The 25228-nt window shown below is 42.6% G+C and overlaps 1 protein-coding gene across 7 annotated transcripts in view; it reads left to right on the top strand.

Annotated features, from left to right (window-relative positions):
• Positions 1 to 25228, top strand: part of MCF2 (MCF.2 cell line derived transforming sequence) — a 209828-nt gene that overhangs the window by 149495 nt on the left and 35105 nt on the right. For 4 of the 7 annotated variants that reach the window (XM_068250996.1, XM_068250992.1, XM_068250994.1 and 1 more), the window contains 11 exons: positions 1448 to 1514; positions 2999 to 3114; positions 3219 to 3288; positions 5536 to 5628; positions 6406 to 6498; positions 7594 to 7719; positions 11838 to 12059; positions 12151 to 12243; positions 16988 to 17066; positions 17149 to 17212; positions 24186 to 24292. In XM_068250996.1, the coding sequence (XP_068107097.1) occupies positions 1448 to 1514; positions 2999 to 3114; positions 3219 to 3288; positions 5536 to 5628; positions 6406 to 6498; positions 7594 to 7719; positions 11838 to 12059; positions 12151 to 12243; positions 16988 to 17066; positions 17149 to 17212; positions 24186 to 24292 (1130 nt within the window). Of the gene's footprint in view, positions 1 to 1447; positions 1515 to 2998; positions 3115 to 3218; positions 3289 to 5535; positions 5629 to 6405; positions 6499 to 7593; positions 7720 to 11837; positions 12060 to 12150; positions 12244 to 16987; positions 17067 to 17148; positions 17213 to 24185; positions 24293 to 25228 lie in introns of those variants that run through there. The other 3 variants (XM_068250999.1, XM_068250993.1, XM_068250998.1) reach the window with 3 other exon arrangements.

Genomic DNA, 25228 nt, shown 5'->3' with positions numbered 1-25228 from the left:
CAATCAGTAGCGGATACCCCCTTTTACATGAGAAATCTATTCCTTTTCACAAACGGATCATCAGGGGGCTCTGTATGGCTGATATTGTGGTGAAACCCCTCCTACAAGAAACTCTAAAGGACCATGGTACTCTTGGCAGTTTCCGGTCTGTGAACCTCATTGCATTGCGGGAAATAGCTGTTTACAGCTGTTTCCAACTGCCAAAAAAGCAAGCAGCAGGTACATCACCTGCCAGCAGTAAAAATGTCACAATGTGATAAATGTCAGAATGTAAATGAGGGATTTAAAAAGTTTTACAATGGGCAAACACTGACTAAATCATTTATAACATAATTGTAGTAAAAATGAAGCACTTTTTTATTACATTATTTTCACTGGAGTTCCTCTTTAAGTCTGAGGGGAAAGTAAAGCAGCAAAAAGAGAACCCAGCATGCCCTGCAAATTCCTTTGATCAGCAGATGTACCAAATAAGAGCCACGGAAACTGGGGAATGTTGTTTTATGGATAAGAAAGCTAAGAGTGATTTTTAACTACTTCAGTACCAGCAGCCTCTGCCCCTTAAAGGGAAGGTCCAAGCAAAATAAAAAAATGAGTTTCACTTACCTGGGGCTTCTACCAGCCCCATGCAGCCATCCTGTGCCCTCGTAGTCACTCACTGCTGCTCCAGTCCCCCGCAGGCAGCTGGCCGACCTCGGAGGTCGGCGGGCCGCATTGTGTACATTTTCACGCATTCCCGCTAGTGCAGGAACATTGACACATACTTTTTTACACGTTACTAGTTCAATGCGTAAAAATTTACGCATTGAACCAGTAACGCGTCCTGCGGGGGACTGGAGCAGCAGTGAGTGACTACAAGGGCACAGGATGGCTGCATGGGGCTGGTAGAAGCCCCAGGTAAGTGAAACTCATTTTTTTATTTTGCTTGGACCTTCCCTTTAAAGACCAGAGGCTGCTGGTACGCTAAAACGCAGCATACCGACGAATCAGTCGCTCCTGCCGCTCTATCCCCGCCACAGGCTGCTCTCTCTGCCGTCTCTATGACGGCAGAGCGCTGTGCGCCGGTCATGATCCACTTTTCATTGGCTCCTGACCCTGTCACTCAATGTAAGCCAATGGGCAGCACATTTCGGCGGGTAGAAAGCGTCGGGAACGGGCAGGGGCGCTCGTTGAATGGGACGTAGAGCTTACATCCGGTCAGAACGGCAGCGCCACCCGCCCGACGTAGATTTGTACTGCGTCGGTCCCTAATTGGTTAACTTTTGGATTGCCTGGTTAGCACCCTTATTACTTGTTTACCAGATAAAAATAAAGAATTTATTTTTGATGTTATGCCCGACAGTTACACTTTAAAGTTCATCAGCCAGAGACAGGAGGTACCTTAATAATGTCTACTGCATTATGAAGTTTCAAAATATTAATTGTTTATTATTTTGCTGTTTTCCGACAGGCACGCTATCCATGAGCTGATAGAGACTGAGCGGATTTATGTTGAAGAACTTTACACTGTATTATTGGTGTGTAACCCAACAATGTGCAATTTGTAATATAGCAACAATAATTGTATTCTGACTTGTTCCTTTCCTGTGTTCCTTTCTCTAGATAGAGATCTTGCTTTCTCTTAAGGTAGCCATACACTGGTCGATTTGCCATCAGATTCGACCAACAGATAGATCCCTCTCTGATCAAATCTGATCAGAGAGGGGTCGTATGGCTACCTTTACTGCAAACAGATTGTGAACCGATTTCAGCCTGAAACCGTTCACAATCTGTTGTGGTGGTGGTGCTGCCGCCGCTCCCCCCGCCCGCATGTCCGCATACATTACCTGCTCAGCCGGCGCGACTCCAGTCCCCAGGTCTCCGCTGCCTTCTCCGCTCTGGTCTCCAGGTCTGGCATGCTTTACTTCTTCCTGCCCGGCAGGAAGTTTAAACAGTAGAGCGCCCTCTGCTGTTTAAACGTCCTGCCGGGCAGGAGGAACTGAAGCATGCCGGAGACCAGCGCGGACACGGAGCAGCGGTGACCGGGGGTAGTCGCACCGGCGGAGCAGGTAATGTATTGCCGCTTTATTGCGTCGGTCGTCGGGCACTCGAACGCCGCTAGCGACGCGCTCCCTACCCGCGGGCGATGGACGGTAATTTTCCGCACGGAGCGATCGACGGGATCGGACGAAATAGATCGAAATTCGGCGTGTAGCGTGAACGATTGGCAGCAGATTCGATTCCAGTGATCGAATCTGCTGTCGAAACGGCGGCAAATCTGGCCAGTGTATGGCCAGCTTTACTCTAAAGGTGGCCATTAACTGTACAATTTTTAGTGAATAATCTAATCTTTAGTGAATAATCTAAATTTTTGATCAGATTATTCAGATCCTATTGCATGAAATAGAGAAGCTAATAGCCCTAATTGATCTTGAATATTTGCATTATGGGTCGTTTAGTTAAAGAAATTATCATATATATGATGACGTGATGATATGATTGTAAGTTGGATTCTTTAGTGGTGTAGATCGATATAATACAATCTGATATTATCTAATCGAAATCCTTATCGTTTGGTAAAAATTGTACTGTTAATATAAGGCGAGAGTGCTATCCACTACGCCACCATGGAGCCTCATTTGGTTCCATTCTGTACAGGGGATAATTTACCAAAACCAGTTCAAGAAAACTGGGGCAGAACTGGTGCAAAAATGGACTTTGATTCTGATTGGTCACTCACTTCTGCATACATTTTGCACTAGAATTGCTCCAATTCTCCATGTGCTGATTTTGATAAATCTGCTCTATGTTTGTAGATATTTTCTTTTGGAGATATTCAGCATTATTTCAAACTCAGCAATATTTTATATTATACTGTAATCAGTATGGCTGAGCGTTTTCTTATACGACTTGCCTATTAAGCGACCCAAGCTAACGAATCCAGAATTTTCATTGTGAATGAAGGAACCACGTTGTCTAATGTAGGGTTTGATGATAATTGCATTCATTTGTCTGTGTTTAGGGTTACAGAGCGGAGATGGAGAACCCGACAATGATTCGTCTGATGCACCCATCCTTGAGAAACACAAAGAATATTCTGTTTGGAAACATGCCAGAAATATACGAGTTCCACAACAAGTGAGACAATAAGCAGCACTATTTTGTTTACAATTCCATGGAGACCTATAGTGATAGCTTTCGTAATTAAACCTGTACTATGTTTTCTGTTTCACTTTGGACAGGATATTTCTGCTTAGTCTTGAGAGCTGCATTGAAGCTCCAGAAAGAGTTGGCTTCTGCTTCTTAGAAAGGGTAGGTATACACACTGCAGTGCCGGCCAGTAACATCGGTGTAGCTGGGGACACAGAGTATATGTAATCAGATGGATTAAGATGTAATGGGGCTCTAGGCTATTTAGTGGATTTGGGGCCCCCTTGTGGTCTTTTTGGTAAGTTGAAGTGAAGACCCACTGGGCCTAGGTTGCCTGGTGGATTATCCTGTTCTGGATGTAATGTACACCTTACTGAATAGTCATTTCACCCAAACGTGACTATTTTCTTTTTGATAGAGGCTAATGGGTTTTAATGAGTCTAGGATTGCAGCCAAAAGCTATCTAATGCATTTCTGCATGCTTGGAGAAAAGCATTTGCCTGAGACACCCTGAATGCCCATGTGATCCGGGCCTTCCTTTGTCACCAGCAATGGCAAGATTAAGAGCCAGGGGACCCAGGTATAGTATATAACTTATACTACTTGTGTCCTAATAAAAAATAGGAGGATTGTAAGGCAGGGTCATAAAGATGAGAGTTTAGTGAACACTTAGTTGATTTTTGCAGTTTAATATCACTTTAATGAACACAGACAGTATAACCATCAGATAGTATAGTAATGGTTATTACTAAGGGATTTCTATGATCTGCCAAAACTGAAATGTCAGCTTTGGGTAACATAACCCTAATAATGCTCAGTGTTTTATCCAGCTGGCAGATACTAGGCAAGTGCTTCAGATATAATAAAATGAATGCATTTTGTACAAAATGACCTGGACTTAATACATGATATTATTACTAAATGTTTCCGTTGGCGAGACTAAATAGCAGCAAAACATAGACCGGACTGCCATTCCCCAGTGTTCAGTAATGTTATGACTGATTCAGGCGCTGCTAGCAATAATTGCATGTTGCCGGGGTTAACAAGGAGGCTGTAGAAAACAAATGTTAGTGACAAGAAATCATGGCATCAGCTACATGGGAATGCTGCCCAAGAGAAGATCCATTTCATTCAGAGTGTGAACTTGTGGCCTGACCATTTGTAAGAAGAATGCAGAGCCGTTAGATTTTTTCCCTTCTGTCTATTCACTGCTGAACTCACTGATGGCAAACTGTGTTCCTGAAAATAACTTCAACCGAACAACATATACCGCTTGTTTATATCCCAAATGCTTGAATTATGACCCTTTGAAGAATTTGTTTCGTTTTTTTGTACAGCAACTCATGACTGTATTGAATCCCTTTGGTGAACATCTCAGTTTGGGGACCCATCTTGCAAGAGTTTTATAAAACAAGTGTGCCCATCAGGATCTTTACACCCATAACACCTGTAGCCACAAAAGCACCTGATCTGGAGTATCAAAGGAAAGGTTAATAGTTGGAAAGCTCCACTGTAGTTGCAGGGGCTGCTCCCCTCTAGTTATGCCCCTGGCTGGTAGTCGGGGAACAAGTTACTTATATTGGCCAGCTATGGCAGAGTTCCCCAATCCTGTCCTCAAGCCCACTAACAGTACATGTTTTGCAGAAAACCACAAACATGCACAGGTGAGGTAATTAGTGTCTCAGCAGAGTTGATTAACTACCTCTGTGGATTTCCACAAAACATGCACTGTTGGTAGGCCTTGAGGACAGGGTTGGGGAACCCTGAGCTATGATATCCCTGATCCTTCCAGTCTGTCAGGGTTTTCAGTCTTAGGAAGATGACTAGGAACTGAAAATACACTAGCTGAATGTCCCATGTCAAAGCATTCTGCCTTTGCCTAGATTCAGGAACATACAAGACAAGACAAATAACATTTATATTGCGCTTTTCTCCTTGCGGACTCAAAGCGCCAGAGCAGAGCAGCAGCCACTAGGGCGCGCTCTATTGGCAGTAGCAGTGTAAGGGAGACTTGCCAAAGGTCTCCTACTGAATTAGTGCTGGCTTACTGAACAGGCAGAGCCGAGATTCGAACCCTGGTCTCCTGTGTCAGAGGCAGAGCCCTTAACCATTACACCATCAGCCAACTGCATACCATATGTGTTAGCATGGATTTGACTGGACAACATTTTTTACGACTTGGCAAATATTTAGTGAGTACTGTATTCTGCTATTTCTGTTCGAATATCGTAGTATAGAAGAAAGGGAACTGCAGTTGGCTATCATTGTGTAGAGCTTTCTCAACATTCATGCACCTCTGCCTCTGCTTATCAGCATGGCACTGTTCTTATTTAGTTTTACTGATCCATTCCATCAGCTTTGTGTTGCAGCCTTGTTTTGCATGTAATCAGAGCTTTTCTTTTTATACAGAGAGAAGATTTTCAGATGTACGAGAAGTACTGTCAGAACAAACCTCGGTCAGATTCCCTTTGGAGACAATTCTCAGACAATTTGTTCTTTCAGGTAGGCCCAATATAAAGAAGAATGGACTTTATGTACCTGTCAGCACACTAGTAGTAGTGTTAATGTGCAATAGGGATAGCAATGCTTAAGAAAACTCATGGAGAAGCATGTGATCGGTTTGATCAGCTGATAGATTTTTAAGGCTGTGATTTGCAGGTCATGATCATGCCTTAAACCAGGAAGTTATCACAGCAAATCAGACCTTACAAATCTATCAGCTGATCAAACTGATCACATGCTTATTTTTGAGTTCTCCTAAGCACTGCCATCCCTACCCAGCAATAATCTCTCTACAATGAAAAATGCATATATATAACCCATACATCCATGCTATGCAACTTACAGTACATGTCCTGGAAACACCCCCTTTTCCCCCAGTTCAACTGCCCTCCCAAGTGTTAAAACAAGGAGCACTATTTTTCTACCTAGTTCTGCTATTTTTCAAGGGAGTAGAGTACCCTCAGCAAAAACAGATCCAACACCAAAATAACTCAGTACAGGATCTAACTGATTTGCCATATAGTATGGTATCCCTTAAGCAGGGAACACAATTAGCAGAATTGCATGTGTTTTCCCCATAGCACATACAAACGTATGCGATTCTGCTAAGTGTGTTCCCTGCCTTAGTGTGCCATACATAATGTACATAAATTCTGCATTTTTATGTTCTAATGTGATCCAGGCAATCTTCATTGTACTGCAACCTTGAAGGACCTGAGATAATCAAGTCCTTAGTGTTTATTATATAAACTGCGTCAATATCTTGTTTTTGGACAGGAATGCCAAAGAAAACTGGAGCACAAACTTGCATTGGATTCGTATTTACTCAAGCCCATACAACGACTCACCAAGTACCAGCTGCTGCTTAAGGTGGGGGGTGTAAACTGTGTTTTCTATAATGGCTAGAAGTCATATCACACTACGTATTTGTATATCTGACAGATAAAATAGGACGTTAAAGCGTATGAACAGTTTACCAGGTTTTATGCATGTTTGCTTCCCCAGGACAAACACTCCTGAAATATTGCATTTGCAGAAAGGAAGAATGTGCAAGTACATTACAGTCTTCAAAATGCATTTGAAGTGATCTGTGTTTCTGTTTTCAAAACCCTTTCAGATCAGCTCACTGGGAGTTTTTATTACATTTCCAGTCATGTAGACTGAATGTTTACTCCATTAAAGACTAGAGGAACTGTGGTGAAAATAACAGAGAGTAGGGAGAGGGGTACTCTATATACACAAAGGAACAATAGGTGATAAACTTCTATCATGATAACAAAATAACTCCATTCCCACTTGAGCGGATGTAAAACAAGCACAGTCCATTTTGCAATTTGCATCTGCTTTGCTCCATCCACTCCGTCTTTGCTCATGCAAAGTGATCGCCACTTACGTGTCCCAATTGCTGTCAATAGGCCCCTCTATATTTAGCCCAGAGGATAGCAGAAGCATGTAGCTCTCCATAGGCTGCATTAGACCAATTTTCCCTAGCTACAGGGACAATTTTCATTGGTCCACCATGAACCAATGAGAATTCTCCCTGTTGCTGAGGATTCCCATTGGCCTTTTGCAGCCCAATGGGTATCCCCATGCTTCTGTTTACAGGGATCAAGCTTCAGCAGAAGGGCAGTCCGCCTTCTGCAAGTGGATCCGTAGCAGAGTGACAAGTGTAAACAACTCCTATTTATAAAATAGGAGCCAATCACTGTCAGTTTAGCGTTGAGTGGAGAACTGAAAAAAAAAAACGTCAATTCTCTGCTCAAGTGGACACAGCCTCATACATAGAATTCAATACATTATAATGCATTAAAACACATTTATCATGAAATTGTTTGCAAAACAGTGTAATTTTAAAACAAAATATTTAAAACATTAACTGTGTTATATACCAGGCTGACTTTATTTACTTGACTTCAATTGAACTAGCTCAGTGTATTAAGGCATGCTGTGACTGTGTGTTACCAGGAATTACTGAAATACAGCATTAACTCCGAAGGATTCCAGGAACTACAAGAAGCTTTGGTGTCTATGTTGGATTTATTGAAGTCTGTGAATGACTCCATGCATCAGATTGCCATTACAGGATATCATGTAAGCACACCGATCTTATTTATTACACTGTATCTATAAATACACCAGACAAGGAGACCAGATTTCTGAAAGACACAAATAAAATGATGCTCGTACCCTGGGAGACTTTAGTCTAAGAGGCACTAAAAGGGATGACCCCAGGAAACACAACATAATAACCTTCCACACATTTAGGCTGCTTTTCCACTTGCTGAGATCCGCTAGTGTTTTGCCGAATGCAATAGCACAGCAATTGACATGTAAATCATGGTGCCCCTTTTCCATCAGCGCAACTTTTTATTTTATTTTTTTTATACAAACGCAATTCTATGCGTGCACGATTTTCAGTATGATCGCATTTCCTTCCCAATGGTTTGCAGCACAAAAAAACAAATTGAACATAATGTCACACAAAGCTCCAAAAATGGGCTGGACAAAATTATTGGCACCCTTTGAAAATTGTAGTAGCTACGTCCAGAAGGCCATGTGCGTTCCCGCGGCTGACGCATGGACGCGTATGGACGCGTGCTCCGGGCCGCGGATCGTTAGCCCAGGAATCAATAAATTGGGCCATGGTGCACGATCACTGATTCCTCTCCCCCGCAGAAAAAGCGACTGCTTCTCTCGGAAGCCTCGTTTTTCTGCCTCCTATGTCCCCCTACGTCCCTCAAAGCGTACTTGTTACCCTTAGCCTGGCGTCATGTAAACACACCTAAGGTTGCCATCTTGTGGCCAAAAAGTAAAACTACATCTACATTAAAAAAATAAAATAAACATATATTACATTAAAAAAATTACTATTTACATCCCACCCTCCCAAAAATACCCAAATAAAATGTTTAATAATAAAAAAATTAAAAAAAAATAAATAAAAAAAAAAACGTACATTTTTACCTAAGGGTTTAAACCTTTTAAATATCTATGTAAAGATGAAATATTTCATTTTTTTTATTATTATAAGCTTGTAAATAGTGATGGATGCAAAACGGAAAAAATGCACTTTTATTTCCAAATAAAATATTGTCACCATAGATTGTGATAGGGACATAATTTAAACCGTGTAATAACTGTTACAAATGGGCAAATACAATACGTGGATTTTAATTATGGAGGCATGTATTAGTTTGAAACTGTAATGGCCGAAAACTGAGAAATAATGATTTTTTTCCGTTTTTTTATTCTTCTTCCTGTTAAAATGCATTTACAGTAAGGTAGCTCTTAGCAAAATGTACCACCCAAAGAAAGCCTAATTGGTGGTGGAAAAAACAAGATATAGATCAGTTCATTGTGATAAGTAGTGATAAAGTTATGGGCTAATGAATGGAAGGTGAACATTGCTTGGATGCATAAAGTAAAAACGACTGAAGGCTGAAGTGGTTAAACTCACCTAGGGCAAGTAACAGGTGTGGGCAATTTAAAAATCTCACCTGAAAGCAGATAAAAGAAGAAAAGTTCACTTAGTCTTTGCATTGTGTGTCTGTGTGTGCCACACTAAGCATGGACAGCAGAAAGAGGAGAAGAGATCTGTCTGAGGTTTGCCAAAATGTACTTGAGTAAGCCAAAATCCTTCTGGTAATATGTCTTGTGGACAGATGAGAACAAGAGAGCTTTTTGGTAAAGCACATCATTCTACCAAAAACAGAATGAGGCCTACATAGAAAAGAACACAGTATCTACAGTGAGATATGGTGGAGGTTCAATGTTGTTTTGGGGTTGTTTTACTGCCTTTTGCACTGCGTGCCTTGAAGGTGTGCAAGGCATCATGAAATCTGGTGATTACTAAAGGATTTTGGGTCACACTGTAGAGCCCAGTGTCAGAAATCTGGGTTTGCGTCCGAGAACTTGGGTCTTCCAGCAGGACAATGACCCCAAGCATACATTAAAAAGCACCCAGAAATGGATGGCAACAAAGCGCTGAAAAGTTCTGAAGTGGCCAGCCATGAGTCCAGATCTGGAGAGATCTAAAAATTGCTGTTGGAAAAAGGCGCCCTTCCAATGGACCTGGAGACTTGGAGCAGTTTGCAAAGGAAAAGTGGTCCAAAATTCCGGGTTAGAGGTGTAAGAAGCTTATTGATGGTTATAGGAAGTGACTAATATCAATTATTTTTTTACAAAGAGTGTGCAACCAAATATGAAATTAAGGGTGCCAATAATTTTGTCCGATCCATTTTTGGAGATTTGTGTGACATTATGTCCAATTTGCTTTTTTTCTTCCCTTTTTTGTTTTGTTCCAATACAGACAAAGGGAATAAACGTGTATAGCAAAATGTGTTACTGCAATAGTTTTCTGTGAGAAATACTTGATTTTCTGGAGGAATTTCTGGAGTGCCAACAATTTCGTCCATGACTGTATGTGATACAAAGCAGACATTAAATGAACTAAGAAAAGTTCAGTGCATGAACTCTTTCCAGTCAAGAAAAAAACCCTTTTTTTTTTTTACAAAGTAATGTAAACGATTTTTATGGTATGATCTTTTTTCAGATGCTCTCTGATAGGAACTTCCAACCTAGTTATTCCTATAGAGTCCAGCGTTTTTCAACCGGTGTGCCGCGGCACACTAGTGTGCCGCGGGATGTTGCTTGGTGTGCCGTACAGGTCTGGCCTCTCACCAGACCTGTACCTACTGTAGGGCGCAGGAGGGGGGAAGCAGCGCTAGAAGGAGGGGCAGTGGAGGCAGCGGTGGGGAGGGGGGAAATATTCCCCCCCCCCTCCCTCACCTGGGACCCCTCCTTCTGCCTCTCTCCCCCTCCATTTAGCGGTGGCAAGTGCGGCTCGGCGGCGGGGAGGCATGCGGAGAATTACTCACCATTTCCGCGTTCCAAGCACCGGCAGCGTCATGTCGTCAGATCTCCGCCTTCAATGCCGCCCACTGTGCTTCCTGATTAGCAGAAGCACAGTGGGCGGCATTGAAGGCGGAGATGTGTGACGACATGACGTTGCCGGCGCTTGGAACGTGGAAGTGGTGAGCAATTCTGCGCATGTCTCCTTGCCGCCGAGCCCGCACTTGCCACCGCTAAATGGAGGGGGAGAGAGGCAGAAGGAGGGGTCCCAGGTGAGGGGGGGGGGGATATTTCCCCCCTCCCCACCGCTGCCTCCACTGCCCCTCCTTCCAGCGCTGCTTCCCCCCTCCTGGGCATCTATACTGGGGGGAACTGTACTAGCTATACTGGGGGCAATTAAACTAGCTATACTGGGGGCAACTAAACTAGCTATACTGGGGGAAACTAAACTAGCTATACTGGGGGCAACGAAACTACCTACACTTGGGGGCAACTAAACTAGCTATACTGGGGGCAACTATACTAGCTATACTGGGCACTATACTGGGGCACTACCTACCTATACTGGGCACTACCTACCTATACTGGGCACTATGCTAGCTATACTGGGCACTATGCTAGCTATACTGGGCACCATGCTAGCTATACTGGGCACTATACTAGCTATCTGGGCACTATACTAGCTATACTGGGCACTATACTAGCTATACTGGGCACTTTACTGGCTATACTGGGGCACTACCTATCCATACTGGGACTATACTAGCTATACTGGGGCACTATACTAGCTATACTGGGGCACTTATACTGGGGTAACTATACTAACCATACTGGGGCAACTAAACTCCCTATACTGAGGCAAATATGCTACCTATGCAGCCGCACCCCAGACCCCCCCCCACCCCCCCCATAGCACGGCACTGTCCACTAGGTCGCGCAAACACCCGCGCCCCCCCCCCCCCCCTGCCGTTCCCCAGAGAAAAATATGGTCAGAAAGTGTTCCCCGGGCCGGAAAAGGTTGGGAGCCACTGCTATAGAGAAATCTGTTGTTTTTTTTTTTTTTTTGTCTGCAAGATAACTAAATAACGACCAGTTTTCGCTGAAAAGATCATTTCAGAATTGATTGGTCTACCATATTCTCCTGTGTGTGGGCAGCATAATAATCGTTCATACCTGTAGCATGTTTGGAGAGGAGAAGTGGGGAGCTGAATTAGTAATGCGTGTCCACTTTACCATTGCTCAGAGAGCAGAATGTGGGAGATTTCAACATTTTAGGTCATTAGTACACTTATACTTTGGTGATTTCTGATTGGTTGATCTGTAGCACTATGAGTGAAATGCTTTTTTCCATCCTCTAGGGAGACATCAATGATTTGGGCCGGATACTGATGCAGGGATCCTTCAGTGTTTGGATTACTCATAAAAAAGGCACCACAAAGATGAAGGAACTCGCTCGCTTCAAACCAATGCAGAGACACCTGTTCCTCTATGAGAGGGCTCTGGTGTTCTGTAAGAGGAGGGAGGAGCATGGAGATGGACACGATAAGACGCCTTCCTACAGCTTCAAGCACTTTCTGAAGGTATGTTAACTGTATGTTACGCATACAGATTCTGTGCTGTCAGATAAAAGACACATGAGGAGATTAAATCATCCCCTTCTCTTGTCTCCAGATGAATGCTGTCGGCATCACAGAGAATGTGAAAGGTGATAATCGCAAGTTTGAAATTTGGTACAGTGGACGAGAGGAGGTTTATGTTGTACAGGTTTGTTTCTCACAGCAAAACGTAATTACTATAGGCAGTAAAAATATCCATGACCTCTACTGATTGCTGACTTTTAGGATGTTATGCTAGTACAGTAGAATCCCTTTATAGGAAACTCCAAGGAACAAGGCAAAGTGGTTTACTATATCAGAACTTTACTATACTAGAAACTGTCATACTCAAGCTGTTAAAGTATACTATAGTACCGTATCTTAATTCATTCAATAATTGGGAGTAATATTTTTCTATTCAGTTCTTCAGCAAGCGTGCACAGACAATGTCTAGCTTTATCAAAATGCACAGTGCTCAATATGCAGGGATTTGCATGCAATAATCAAGCAACAGCTTGCACAGGAAGCATAGGTCTCTTCAGTTAATTTAGGTACTAGTAGTGTGCTCCTCTGTCCACTTTTCTGTGCACCCTGGATGATGCTGTAGCATTGCAGCCAAGCACAAGCAAGTCACAGATGACAGGCTATTCCCTCGGTGATCAGGCAGCAGCTTACACAGGAAGCTTAGGTCTCACTGGCTGGTGCTTTTGAGGTAATCCAGCAGGCCCAGACTAGTGTGCTGATAGCGAGTAACGAGCAGGCTACAATTTGCTTCCAGCTTGCCCACTGACCGCTGATACATGCGCCCACCCACTTTCCACTATAGCTGGATACAGAATACTGCTAGGGCCAAAAAAAAACAGATTTACAATGACAGAAGTTCTATTATATCAGGGTTTACTATACCAGGAGTTAATTCCATATACTCATAATGGTGCTTGGCCGGGACCTGGGCATGTAGTTTACTATACCCAAATGTTTAGTTTTAATTATAAGACAAGACAAGACAAATAACATTTATATCACGCTTTTCTCCTGGCGGACTCAAAGCGCCAGAGCTGCAACCACTAGGGCGCTCTCTATAGGCAGTAGCAGTGTTAGGGAGACTTGCCTAAGGTCTCCTACTGAATAGGTGCTGGCTTACTGAACAGGCAGAGCCGAGATTCGAACCCTGGTCTCCTGTGGCAGAGGCAGAGCTCTTAACCATCCAGCCACCATTAGTTAGCAAGTTAGGAACCTCAAAAATCAATATTGCAGTGTACCTAGCTCCGTCCAACTGGTACAACCATTAAAGTAAACTCAAGCATGGACCATTTATTTAAAAAAAAAAAAAGATTTTTAGTGAAAAAATCATCAAGAAAATACAAGCAATTAGAACAAATTCATCAAAGGAAAGGTTAAGAATACACCTCATACAAATAGTACACATTTTAGGCTTGGTTCACAAATAAATCTGCGCATTTCCAGTCCTGTCAGTTTTGTATCCGTTTTTTATCAGTTTTACCTGACTGGACCAGAACTGTACAACTTTTATGTGTGAACACACCCATAGGAAACTTATAAGATAACTGCACAAATCACTGTACAAAAATGGCCCCAAACAATAAGGAATGTCAACTGCAGCATCAATTCTGGTCTTCCATGGAGAAATAATGTAGGGTTCCTATTGTTTACATATAGAAGCAGCAGTTCTGGTAGAAGTACAACATGTAAACCATGCATGTAGAATCTCCTCCCCAAGGTCCACGAGTTCCAGTGCCACAGAAGCTGGTGTCCTGAAGTGCAGTGCAATATCACATGACCACTCTCCCAGCGTTCTCATGAGATGCCACGCCCAGGTGCTTACTAGTGAGGCAGTGACCACAGTCAGCAGGATTGGAGTATTCCAATGGCCAGCACATCGGGCCATGAGCAGGGACAGGAGCATTGGGCTGTTGAGTGTCTTTGAAAAGGAGAGCAGGGTGGTATGCTTTGTGGAAGAATAGTAAAGCCACTCAGAAGCAGTCTTCTTGTGCTGTGGGGAGCATGTAGGTTCACTTTAATTCAAATTATAAGTTGTACAGAATATAATCAAACAAATATCACTTTAATGCGGAATTACCAGACTACTTTCTCTTAAAGAGAAACTCCAACCAAGAATTGAACTTTATCCCAATCAGTAGCTGATACCCGCTTTTACATGAGAAATCTATTGCTTTTCACAAACAGACCATCGGGGGGCGCTGCATGGCTGATATTGTGGGGAAACCCCTCCCACAAGAAGCTCTGAGGACCGCGGTACTTTTGACAGTTTGCCACAATGTAACAAGGTTCACAGACAGGAAATAGCGGTAACAGTAAATTCGGGCGCCTGAGGCAAGTGGACAAATCGGGCGCCGCCATTCACTCCCATAATAAATATCGTTTAATGGGCGCCCGACAGGAAAAAAGGGCGCCGGAGAAAAATAACGTTTTATAAGCGGCGCCCGGAGACTTTTACTGTTTTATAACTGCTTCTCATGATTACACATTATTTTATGATTTATAATTTTTTAAACATTATTTTTAAACGAAAAATAGTACAATCTTTTTTAAAACATTATTTTTAAACGAAAAACAGCACAATATTTTTTTCACACGTTATTAATGCTTATCACAGGGGGGTCTTAGGTTTAGGCACCACCAGGGGGGTCTTAGGTTTAGGCATCAACAGGGGGGTCTTAGGTTTAGGCACCACCAGGGGAGTCTTAGGTTTAGGCACCACCAGGGGAGTCTTAGGTTTAGGCACCATCAGGGGAGTCTTAGGTTTAGGCACCACCAGGGGGGTCTTAGGTTTAGGCACCAACACGGGGGTCTAGGGGTTAGGGGTAGGTACAGGGAGGGTTACTTACTATTTTTTTTTAAACGTTATTATACGTTTCACTTTTTAAACGTAAGATTAACGTTTTCACAATTGCCAATTTCATGCACATTATTTAATGATTTATAACTTTATAAAACATTATTTTTAAACGAAATATAGTACATTATATTTTTAAACGTTATCCATGTTTATCGTTTAAAACCCGGCGCCCTTTTTTCCCAGCGCCCCTTTTTAACGTACGCGGAAATAGCTGTTTGCAGCTGTCTCCAACGGCCAGAACAGCTAGCAGCAGCTACATAACCTGCCCACAGTAAAAATGTCACCATGTAATAAATGTCAGAATGTAAATCGGGGAGAGAAAAGATTTTACAATGAGCAAACACTGACTAAATCATTTATACATAATTATTGCAAAAATGAAGCACTTTTTTTATTACACTATTTTCACTGGAGTTCCTCTTTAAATTCCGTGCACAAATATGGGGATTTTCTCAGCGCTTAAATAACCAGAAAACTTTTTGTTCCCTTATTTTTTTTTACGGAATGGCTCTTAGAACATCTACATAATGAAATGAAGCTCTAATTTAAATTGTATGCCTTAAATTAGAATAAAAAATAATTTTCTTGGAACAATAATTGTGTTCCCCAGTACAGCTTTTTTATTTCATAAACCTCATTTTATTACAGTTAAATACCACTACAATCATGATCTGTTACTGTGCACTGCAAAGAATAGAATTATATCACAGTAGTGTGTGTATAGCCAGTGTAAGTCAATGCTCTGTTCAGTGATCAAATCAGCCCTGGCAAATCCATGCGATACATAGCAAGCCAATCCCTGCATATACAGTACATGTGGGCTGAAAGGTGGACTGTTTTTTACATTCTCATGGTTCTGCAGTGATACCTTCAAGAAGACTAACAACACTAAAGAGTTTAATGTTTGCTTAATTCACCTTGCTTTTGAAATTGAAATGTAATATTTAAATAAATTAGTATTGGCTGGCAATCATTGCAGCTATCCCTTTATTATATCAGGACATCATAGTGGCTGGCAAACAATTAGTAAAAAAGTCGTGTGCAATCACATGGTCTTGTGGTCACACACCAACATGCCTGCAAACATAGAGGTGCTTTCAGGGTGACAGGAAACTTGGGTGCAGGGGAAGTATGGGCACCGCTGTAGGCGCCCATGTTAATAGCGGCTACAAGCAGAAATTTGTTTCCTGAGATGCCCAATAAAATAGCAGGTGCTGGGCAAGCCCGCTATTTGTAGCTGCAGTTTGTATAGCATTTTATGTGGCACATCTGGCGTCCAAATTTCTGCCTATAGGCGCTATTAACATAGTTGCCTATGGCATTGCCTTAACTTCCCTGGTGCCCAATTTTTCTCGTGTTTGGCAACACGGATATTGTGGCGGGGTGGTAGCGGCGGTAGGGTTGGGTATCGTCGGTGGGTGGGCTCGGTTAGGAGTCAGGCATTGTAGGTGGGATTTGGTTAGATTCAGGCATTGGTAGAGAGATGCTTCATATGAAAATAGGGCTAGGTTTAGTATTGGTGGATTTTACAGCAGGGGGAGGAGTCAGTTTGTGTTACGGTAGGCATCTTGGGCATCAGCAGTTAGGGTTAGGTATTGGTAGAGGTTGGGCTCATGTGGGAATAGTTAGGCTTAGCGATAGTAAAATATGGTACAATTTACAGATATATTACAATCAGAATAACCACTTCCCAATAGTAGAATATCGGTAGTTTTACCCATATTCTGCTAGCAGCTATTTCCAGCGCCCACATTTTTGCAACGCCCGTTTTACATGTTAGTGTGTTGTTTTACATGTAGGTGTATTCCGCGTCACGGCAGATTGACAAGGACCAATGCGTCATCACAGCTTTCAGGCCCAATGTGTTGAAGTTTTTGCCACATATTGTAACAAATGTATCTACTAAAAATATTGACAGTCAAATAATGCAACACAAAGTGGACTGAATCTGCTTTATTTGCACTTTGCTGTTGTTGCTGCTCCTTCCAGCTGTTTGATTCTGGCAGTATCTCTTTCCTGTTTTGTGCTCCAGGCCCAGACTGCAGAGCAGAAGGCAGCATGGCTGCAGGAAATTCGGAAGATACTGACCAGGCAGAGGGAACTCATGAAAGGTAAGGAGGCTGTAGAGCTGTAGAGCCAGCATTAGGCCTGTGGTACGCGATGATACACATTCATGTCATGTCTCTGTTGCAGTAGAGAAACAGAAACAGAATCCGTTCTCTGACCAAGTTGTGCTGTCACCACAAGTCAGTGAGGGGTATGTTGTTTGTTTGTTGCTTAGAACAAGCTTAGGGTCCTCTTCCACTTACTGGCAGCTGTATGATAAGTCACTGCTCTTTCCTTCTGCAGGCTTTCCTCTCTTGAAAGACAACTCTCAGGAAAAATTCTCTGTGTATACCTTGTGTTATTGCAGTCACTGTCCCTGATACAGATAGTGATACAACATTCTCCAAAATTCCAACACCTTTCTGTGGTAATGAAACAGTGATGGGAACACACAAGGAGTAAACCAGGAGCTGTGTGGGCAATCCTCAGCTGAGCTTCTTGCTCTACAAAGTTGCTGTTGTATTTCTTGGAGTGCTTTTGCACATCAGCAAATACAATTCTGGCATACATAAAAAGGGAAATTATATTTCAAGGTGCTAATATAGTGGGATGCGAAAGTTTGGGCAACGTTGTTAATCGTCATGATTTTCCTGTATAAATCGTTGGTTGTTACGATAAAAATGTCAGTTAAATATATCGTATAGGAGGCACACACAGTGATATTTGAGAAGTGAAATGAAGTTTATTGGATTTACAGAAAGTGTGCAATAATTGTTTAAACAAAATTAGGCAGGTGCATAAATTTGGGAAATGAAATCAATATTTAGTAGATTCTCCTTTTGCAGAAATTACAGCCTTTAAAAACATCCTGTAGGTTCCAATGAGAGTCTGGATTCTGGTTGAAGGTAATTTGGACCATTCCTCTTTACAAAACATCTCTACTTCGTTCAGGTTTGATGGCTTCTGAGCAAGGACAACTCTCTTTAACTCACATCACAGATTTTCTTTGATATTTAGGTCTGAGGACTGAGATGGCCATTCCAGAACATTGTACTTGTTGCTCTGCATGAATGCGTTAGTGGATTTTGAGCACTGTTTAGGGTCGTTGTCTTGTTGAAAGATCCAGCCCCGACGCAGCTTCACCTTTGTCACTGATTCTTGGACATTGGTCTCCAGTATCTGCTGATACTGAGTGGAATCCATGCATCCCTCAATTTTGACAAGATTCCCAGTCCCTGAACTGGCCACACAGCCCCACCACCATATTTGTAGGTAGCAGGTGTTTTTCTCAGAATGCTGTGTTTTTCCTCCATACATAACACCCCTTGTTATGCCCAAATAATTAAATTTTAGTTTCGGCAGTCAACAGTACCTTATTCCAAAATGAAGCTGGCTTGTCCAAATGTACTTTAGCATACCTCAAGCGGCTCTGTTTGTGCTGTGGGCGGAGAAAAGGCTTCCTCTGGATACAGCATCTTCTTGTGTAAAGTGCGTCGAATGGTTGAACGATGCACAGTGACTCCATCTGCAGCAAGATGATGTTGTAGGTCTTTGGTGCTGGTCTGTGGGTTGACTCTGACTGTTCTCACCATCTGTCGCTTCTGTTTATCCAAGATTTTTCCTTGGTCTGCCACTTCAAGCCTTAACTTGAACTGAGCCTGTGGTCTTCCATCTCCTCAATATGTTGTTCACTGTGGAAACAGACAGCTGAAATCTCTGAGACAGCTTTCTATATCCTTCCCCCTAAAACATGATGGAAAACAATCTTTGTCTTGAGGTCATTTGAGAGTTGTTTTGAGACCCCCATGTTACTACTCTTCAGAGAAATTTAAAAGAGCAGGGAAACTTACAATTGACCCCCTTAAATACTCTTTCTCATAATTATATTCACCTGTGTATGTAGGTCAGGGGTCACTGAGTTTACCAAGCCAATTTGCGTTCCAATAATTAGTTCTAAAGGTTTTGAAATCAATAAAATAATAAAATGACAACAGTGCCCAAATTGATGCACCTGCCTAATTTTATTTAAACAATTATTGCGCACTTTCTGTAAATATAATAAACTTAATTTTACTTCTCAAATATCACTGTGTTTGTCTCCTTTATGATATATTTAACTGACATTTTTTTATCGTAACAACCAACAATTTATGCAGGAAAATCATGACGATTAACAACGTTGCCCAAACTTTCGCATCCCACTGGTACCTAAAAGGGGAGAGTTTGGGGAAAACAAGACTGCATCCAGCATCTGTGAAAAGACTAAAAATGAAATCTGACAATTGCCCCCTGAGCTCAAATAACCTGTAACTAGTGTTGGGCGAACAGTGTTCGCCACTGTTCGGGTTCTGCAGAACATCACCCTGTTCGGGTGATGTTCGAGTTCGGCCGAACACCTGATGGTGTTCGGCCTTTTAAGTTCGGGTTCGCCCCGAACTACTGAATGGCCGCCGAACAGGGCCCCTGTTCGGCCGAACAGGGCCCTGTTCGCCCGAACATGCCGCAATATGGCCCCCCTATGGGGTCGCAGGCATAAGGGGGGAGCATGCCCCGATCGCGGGGGGGGGGGGTCGGAAATTCCCCCCACCCCCTCCACTAGCGCTCCCCCCTCTGCCCGCTTCCCCATAAAAAAAGTTTAAGGCAAGTTAAATAGTACTTGGTGGCTGGCCTGGCACTGGCAGTGGAGTGAGGAGGAGGAGGAGTCCGAGTAGCAGAGTGACGCGTTGAGGCCGGGCAGCGGGCGGTTCAGCGGTAGTACCCTTGTGGTACTTCCGCCCTTTCTCTGACCTCACGTCCTCTACGTGATGACGCATACGAGGGTACGCGTGACGCGTACCCTCGTATGCAGAGGACGTGAGGTCAGAGAAAGGGCGGAAGTACCACAAGGGTACTACCGCTGAACCGCCCGCTGCCCGGCCTCAACGCGTCACTCTGCTACTCGGACTCCTCCTCCTCCTCACTCCACTGCCAGTGCCAGGCCAGCCACCAAGTACTATTTAACTTGCCTTAAACTTTTTTTATGGGGAAGCGGGCAGAGGGGGGTGCGCTAGCGGAGGGGGTGGGGGGAATTTCCGACCCCCCCCCCCCCCCGCGATCGGGGCATGCTCCCCCCTTATGCCTGCGACCCCATAGGGCCCCAAAAATGGGCATGTTCGGGGGTCCCATTGACTTCATTTGAGTTCGGCGTTCGGGCCGAACATGCCGAACATCTGGCCCATGTTCGGCCTGTTCGGCCCGAACCCGAACATCCAGGTGTTCGCCCAACACTACCTGTAACCATGACAGTGACTGTGACAATGCAGAGTATTAGCATAACTCATGATTTTTCCGCAGTAGTTGCAGACAAGACAGCATGATTCGCAGCCAGCTACAGAAGTATGTGCACTAATGGTCTTTCCACATGAGCGGTCCATGCTTTTATTTTAGTTTTCATGCGTCTAATGGCTGTATTCTAAAGATCATCAGCATGCTAGTCATATAAAAAACTTTTCTAGCACCAGTATCTGATGAGTTATCAAATTCACACCTCCATGCTGATGTAGAATTACATATACCGCAATGGCAGTTCAGAAACCAGCATTGCCCCTGCCCATAGAAATAGGACTGATGGTTCCACTTGCTGAATTGTTTTCTTAAAGTACCCCTGAACTGAGAGGGGTGTGGAGGCTGCCATATGTGTTCCCTTTTAAATGATACCAGTTGCCTGGCAATCAAGCTGATCTATTTGGCTGCAATAGTGTCTGAATCACACACCTGAAACTAGCATGTGGCTTATCCATTCAGACTTCAGTCAGAAACATTTGATCTGCATGCTTGTTCAGGGTCTATGGATAAGGGTATTGGAAAAAAAAAGCAGGACAGCAAGGGAATTTGCATTGTTTAATCCTAATTTTCCTTAAGACCTACACAGCATGACATTACCAGATGTTGCCACCACCAGAAAGAATAGCTTAGTATGAAATGTGCCCGTATAAAATATTTAAAAGCAAAGAGAACTACTCATGTGGTCAAGGCATTACAGTGCACATGCTTGAGCTCTTTGTAAATGCATGACAAGTGCATGGGCTAACAACACACATGCTTTGGCTTAAAGTGAACCTGTATGACATGATACTGGTGACAAGTATATACAATGCTGGATGGCTACCAGTGCTCACAGGCAGAGCTTCTTCTATTAAAAGCAGCATCTTACTCAGAAATATGGCTGCCCTGGAACTAGCACTGCTTCTGCGAGTTGGATAACTACATCCTCCAGCACTGCATGTCAGCTGAGGCTACACAGGTCCTCTTTATAGGTTTGCTTTAAGATGCTGGCTATTTCACAGGGAAAACTGGCTGCAGGTTTGGTTGCTGTGGGTGTTGCATTTCTATCCTGGAGTATGCTGTTGTGTTATTTGTCTATTTTGTTGGCCAAGGTAAGTAATGCTGCTGTAGTACTGACAGAAGACCGGAGATAGAGTATTTGGGATTGAGATTTGGTAAAATAATTGTCCTGGAGCCCTCTCACAATCCTCTATTCCCAAGTGCTGTGACTGACGATGTATTTGGATCAAAGCTGCAATAGAACCTTAGTGACACTTGTCGTCTGGCCCACTTTTAAACAATAAGTTAAATACAAAAATAAAATTGACAATGCTCTAAAATACTCCTTTTGGAAACAATGTACACAGAACTGACAAGGTATTTGCAATAATTCAGTTTAAAGTGAGCAACCGTGGTTTCCCATGATGCTTCACTCTCAAATATACAAATCATCTCTTTATGCCCCTAAAGGCAGGCACACATCCAGAACCACTGTGAGTGAGCCTATAGCTTACTCATTTACAGAGCCCCATCAATCCAATATGGAAACAGCGGTTTCAGACTTTCTGGTCCTCATCAGTGGAAGGTATGGATTAATATGGCTCTATGCAATAGCGGACTCCCTCCGTCTCCTTTACCTCTGGAGTCAGTCTGTGGTGTTGGGTATCACATGAAAATGACATAGGCCTCCTACAGGGGAGAGGAGGGGCCTTGAATATGTCTTCTAACTGGAGTTCTGCTTTAAATCTCCTATGAATCTAAGGCCTTGTTCACACTTAGGGCTTGTTTCCTTATAGCACGCTTTCAGGGCCCGTAGGGTTCGTTTCCATGCAGGGCAGAGCTGCTGCACGTCACTTCCAGCGGGGGCAGGGCTTGCAATCCCATTCATCATACTCAATGGGATTGCGGGCTTAAGCGCCCCGAAAAGCAGCAAACCATGCGTGGCGATTAAGCTGTGAATAGACGCGCATGACTGGAAACGGCAGACAGCACAGTCTAAGCGCACTATAAGCAGCAAACCATGCGTGGCGATTCATCTGTGAATCGACGCGCATGACTGGAAATGGCAGACAGCGCAGTCTATGCGCACTATATGGAAATGAACCCTTATTCTTATAGACTGTGGCCTATATAATTTGCCAGAGATGGTTTACCTGGCCCTGATTTTGTCTAGTGCTGATGGTTTAGCTTTACATATGGTCATTCTCCAGCATAGTGGCATGATGGCACAGTAAATAGCACTCTTCCCTTGATGTGCTTGAGTCTCAGGATTGAATCTTGCCAAAGACACTTATCTGCATGGAGTTAGTATCTTCTATCTTTGGGCTTCGGCCACACCTAAAAAAATACTAATAATTTAATTTTGTTTCCCCAGTATTGGCATTCAGCCTCATACACATGTTATAGGGTTCTCAGATAAGGGGGCCTGTTAGGACCACCTTTGCTGAGATTCTAGTGTATGTACAGCCTCCCTACTGCCGAGATCCGGAGTGCCTGATTGTCTCAGCCAAGACCAGGCCCAGCGTTGTTCTCCTCCTCACGCCTACAGTGACTGTGTGTGTATGTGCCTTCAGGCTATGGAAGGGACATTATGCCATGACTATATAGAAGACATTAGATTGTGACCTCCTCTGTGGTGTATATAGTGCCATCTCTATTTACACTATAAAGCGCTGCAGTACTACAGAGATACAGTATACAGTATATTAAACAACTATTCATTTCCAAGGTAACTGATTAGGAATCACTGATGATAATGGCGTATTTTATCAAATGCAATGGGCTCTATTCACAAAACTTCTCATAACTTACTCATTTATCTCCTAATTGATTAAAATATCAGCACATTTACAAGAAAAATAATCACTCAAACTAAGCTGTTTCTGATTACCGGTACCTTCATGTCTATATTACTTTTCTTACCTTAATTATATTATATTTTTGCTCTTTGGTAGCTTAAAAATGTAACATAGATAAGGTGAAAACGGGAAAACAGGTGAAAAAGCTTTTTGAATCATGGCCATTAAAAATAAAAAAAAAACTTATCAGGCTCTTGGAAAGTTACAAAATTGAGAAAGACTCGGGGCTTTCAGTTCTGTGTATTGCAAAAATCAATGACTAAGAATGATTCCACAATGTTTTTTTTAAACAGAAACCGGGAAGTAGGAGTGTTAATGTTTGTTATCAGTTAGTGGAATAGTGCAGGTGTTGAATATAAAAATGAAGCCTCCTGCCCCAAATAGATCATTATTTCTACCAGAAATTAGGGGTTCCTAGTTTCATAGCAACAGTCTGCTAAACAGAGTTTACCAAGGTTGTCATTAAACATTAAATTGCAAAATGACTTCTGTGGCACCTCTCAATAATCATGGCAATTTAATAATGAACATGACAGTTCCTATTAACAATTAATGAACTTGCGGTTTCAGAAAAGGAGCAATCACCATTATTTTATAGTGGAACTAAACTTAAAACTTCCTCCTTGCTCTTAAAGATTAGCTACAGCATGATAACCTTTATGGGACAAAAATATTTATTACAGTTTATGGAAATCTTAAAAAACCCTGAAGTTTTACTTCTGCAGGAAGCTCTGAAAGGGTTAAGACTCAGTGTTCACTGTATAGAGAGCCGCCTCAGCAGAGCTCTCCTGCAGTCTATTCATAGTTACTGATAAGAACTAATTAGAGACTGATCTGCCTATACAAACAGAACACAGAGAAGTGAATTTCTTCAGCAACTATATGGGATATAAATGCTTTTCTTTGTGTGCTGTGCAAGAGTTTGTGTCTGCTTCAAGATACTAGCAGTGCACTCTATCACACCTGCCATGCCGCATTCTTGTCTAGTAATACAACAGCATGTATCTTCTGTTTTCTGTTAAGGAAATTGCATAGGACGTCAGTAAGTTCTGAGGAGAATGACTCGGAGAATAGTAGTGCTATTACACTGGAGAGCTTGAACCTGTCACCTCAGCATAAAGCGCACAAAGGTATGTATCACTTCCATGCAAAGCTGCCTTTCTAGCAACTGGAAAATATTGCTGACATGTTGGCATCTGTAACTTAAAGTGAACCGAGCAACATTTTTAGCAGCCAGGGCATCTCAATAGCACATTAAAAATGCATACAAACAATATGGCTCATTACTTTAAAAAAATTCCATTCTACTTCTACTTTTTACATTTAAATATTTGCTCGAGGCTTTGTGTCCGCAGGAAGAGTGGGCAGATAACTATTGCTGTAATTAATAGTAGCAGTGAACAAACAAAAGCTTTCACCAGTGGGGAGGATAGGACACTGTACTTCAAACAGTTTAGAGAAATTATACTTGAGTGACATTCACAACCTTCCCCTGGACAAATAAGGGCAGAGAGAAGGGGGTGGGGGGGACCTTCTACAGCTATTAGAAACCAGGACAAACTGCAGGAAAAACAGATGCTTGGATCTCTTTAAAGAGGAGCTGTCAGCCATACTTTCTCAGGAAAAAAAACACACATATATAAGTAGATAAATATTTGCTCTACTTACATAATATATGCATTGCACTGTCCACGTTTTGATTTTAGTGATTTTTCTACAGTAAAAAAAGAGAAAATCCTTCATAGCATTTCCCATTTTAAATGTGACTATTTTTAAGCCAATCCTGGTGTAATTTCCTCCCTCACTCTCCTTTGTCTGATTTGCCTGCCTTTCACTATAGAAAGTGCATTGTCTCAGCGTGAGAAATATTGGCCAATCAGAGAAGAACAGAAGTGTGGGAGGGGAAAACAGTAGGAAAGAGGCTTCTGACAATCAGGCTGCATTAGCTAAGTCTGAGGGAAAATAGAGAAGCAAAAAAAGGACAACCCAGCATGCCCTGCAACTTCCTTTTTATGTACCAAATTTTGTGTGTACCAAGTAAGAGTCAGGTAAACTGGGGAGTGATC

Source organism: Hyperolius riggenbachi, chromosome 8 (genome assembly GCF_040937935.1).
Source record: "Hyperolius riggenbachi isolate aHypRig1 chromosome 8, aHypRig1.pri, whole genome shotgun sequence".
NCBI lineage: Eukaryota > Metazoa > Chordata > Amphibia > Anura > Hyperoliidae > Hyperolius > Hyperolius riggenbachi.
Note: the sequence above shows the minus strand (reverse complement) of the source record. Positions and strands in the feature narration are given on the sequence as shown.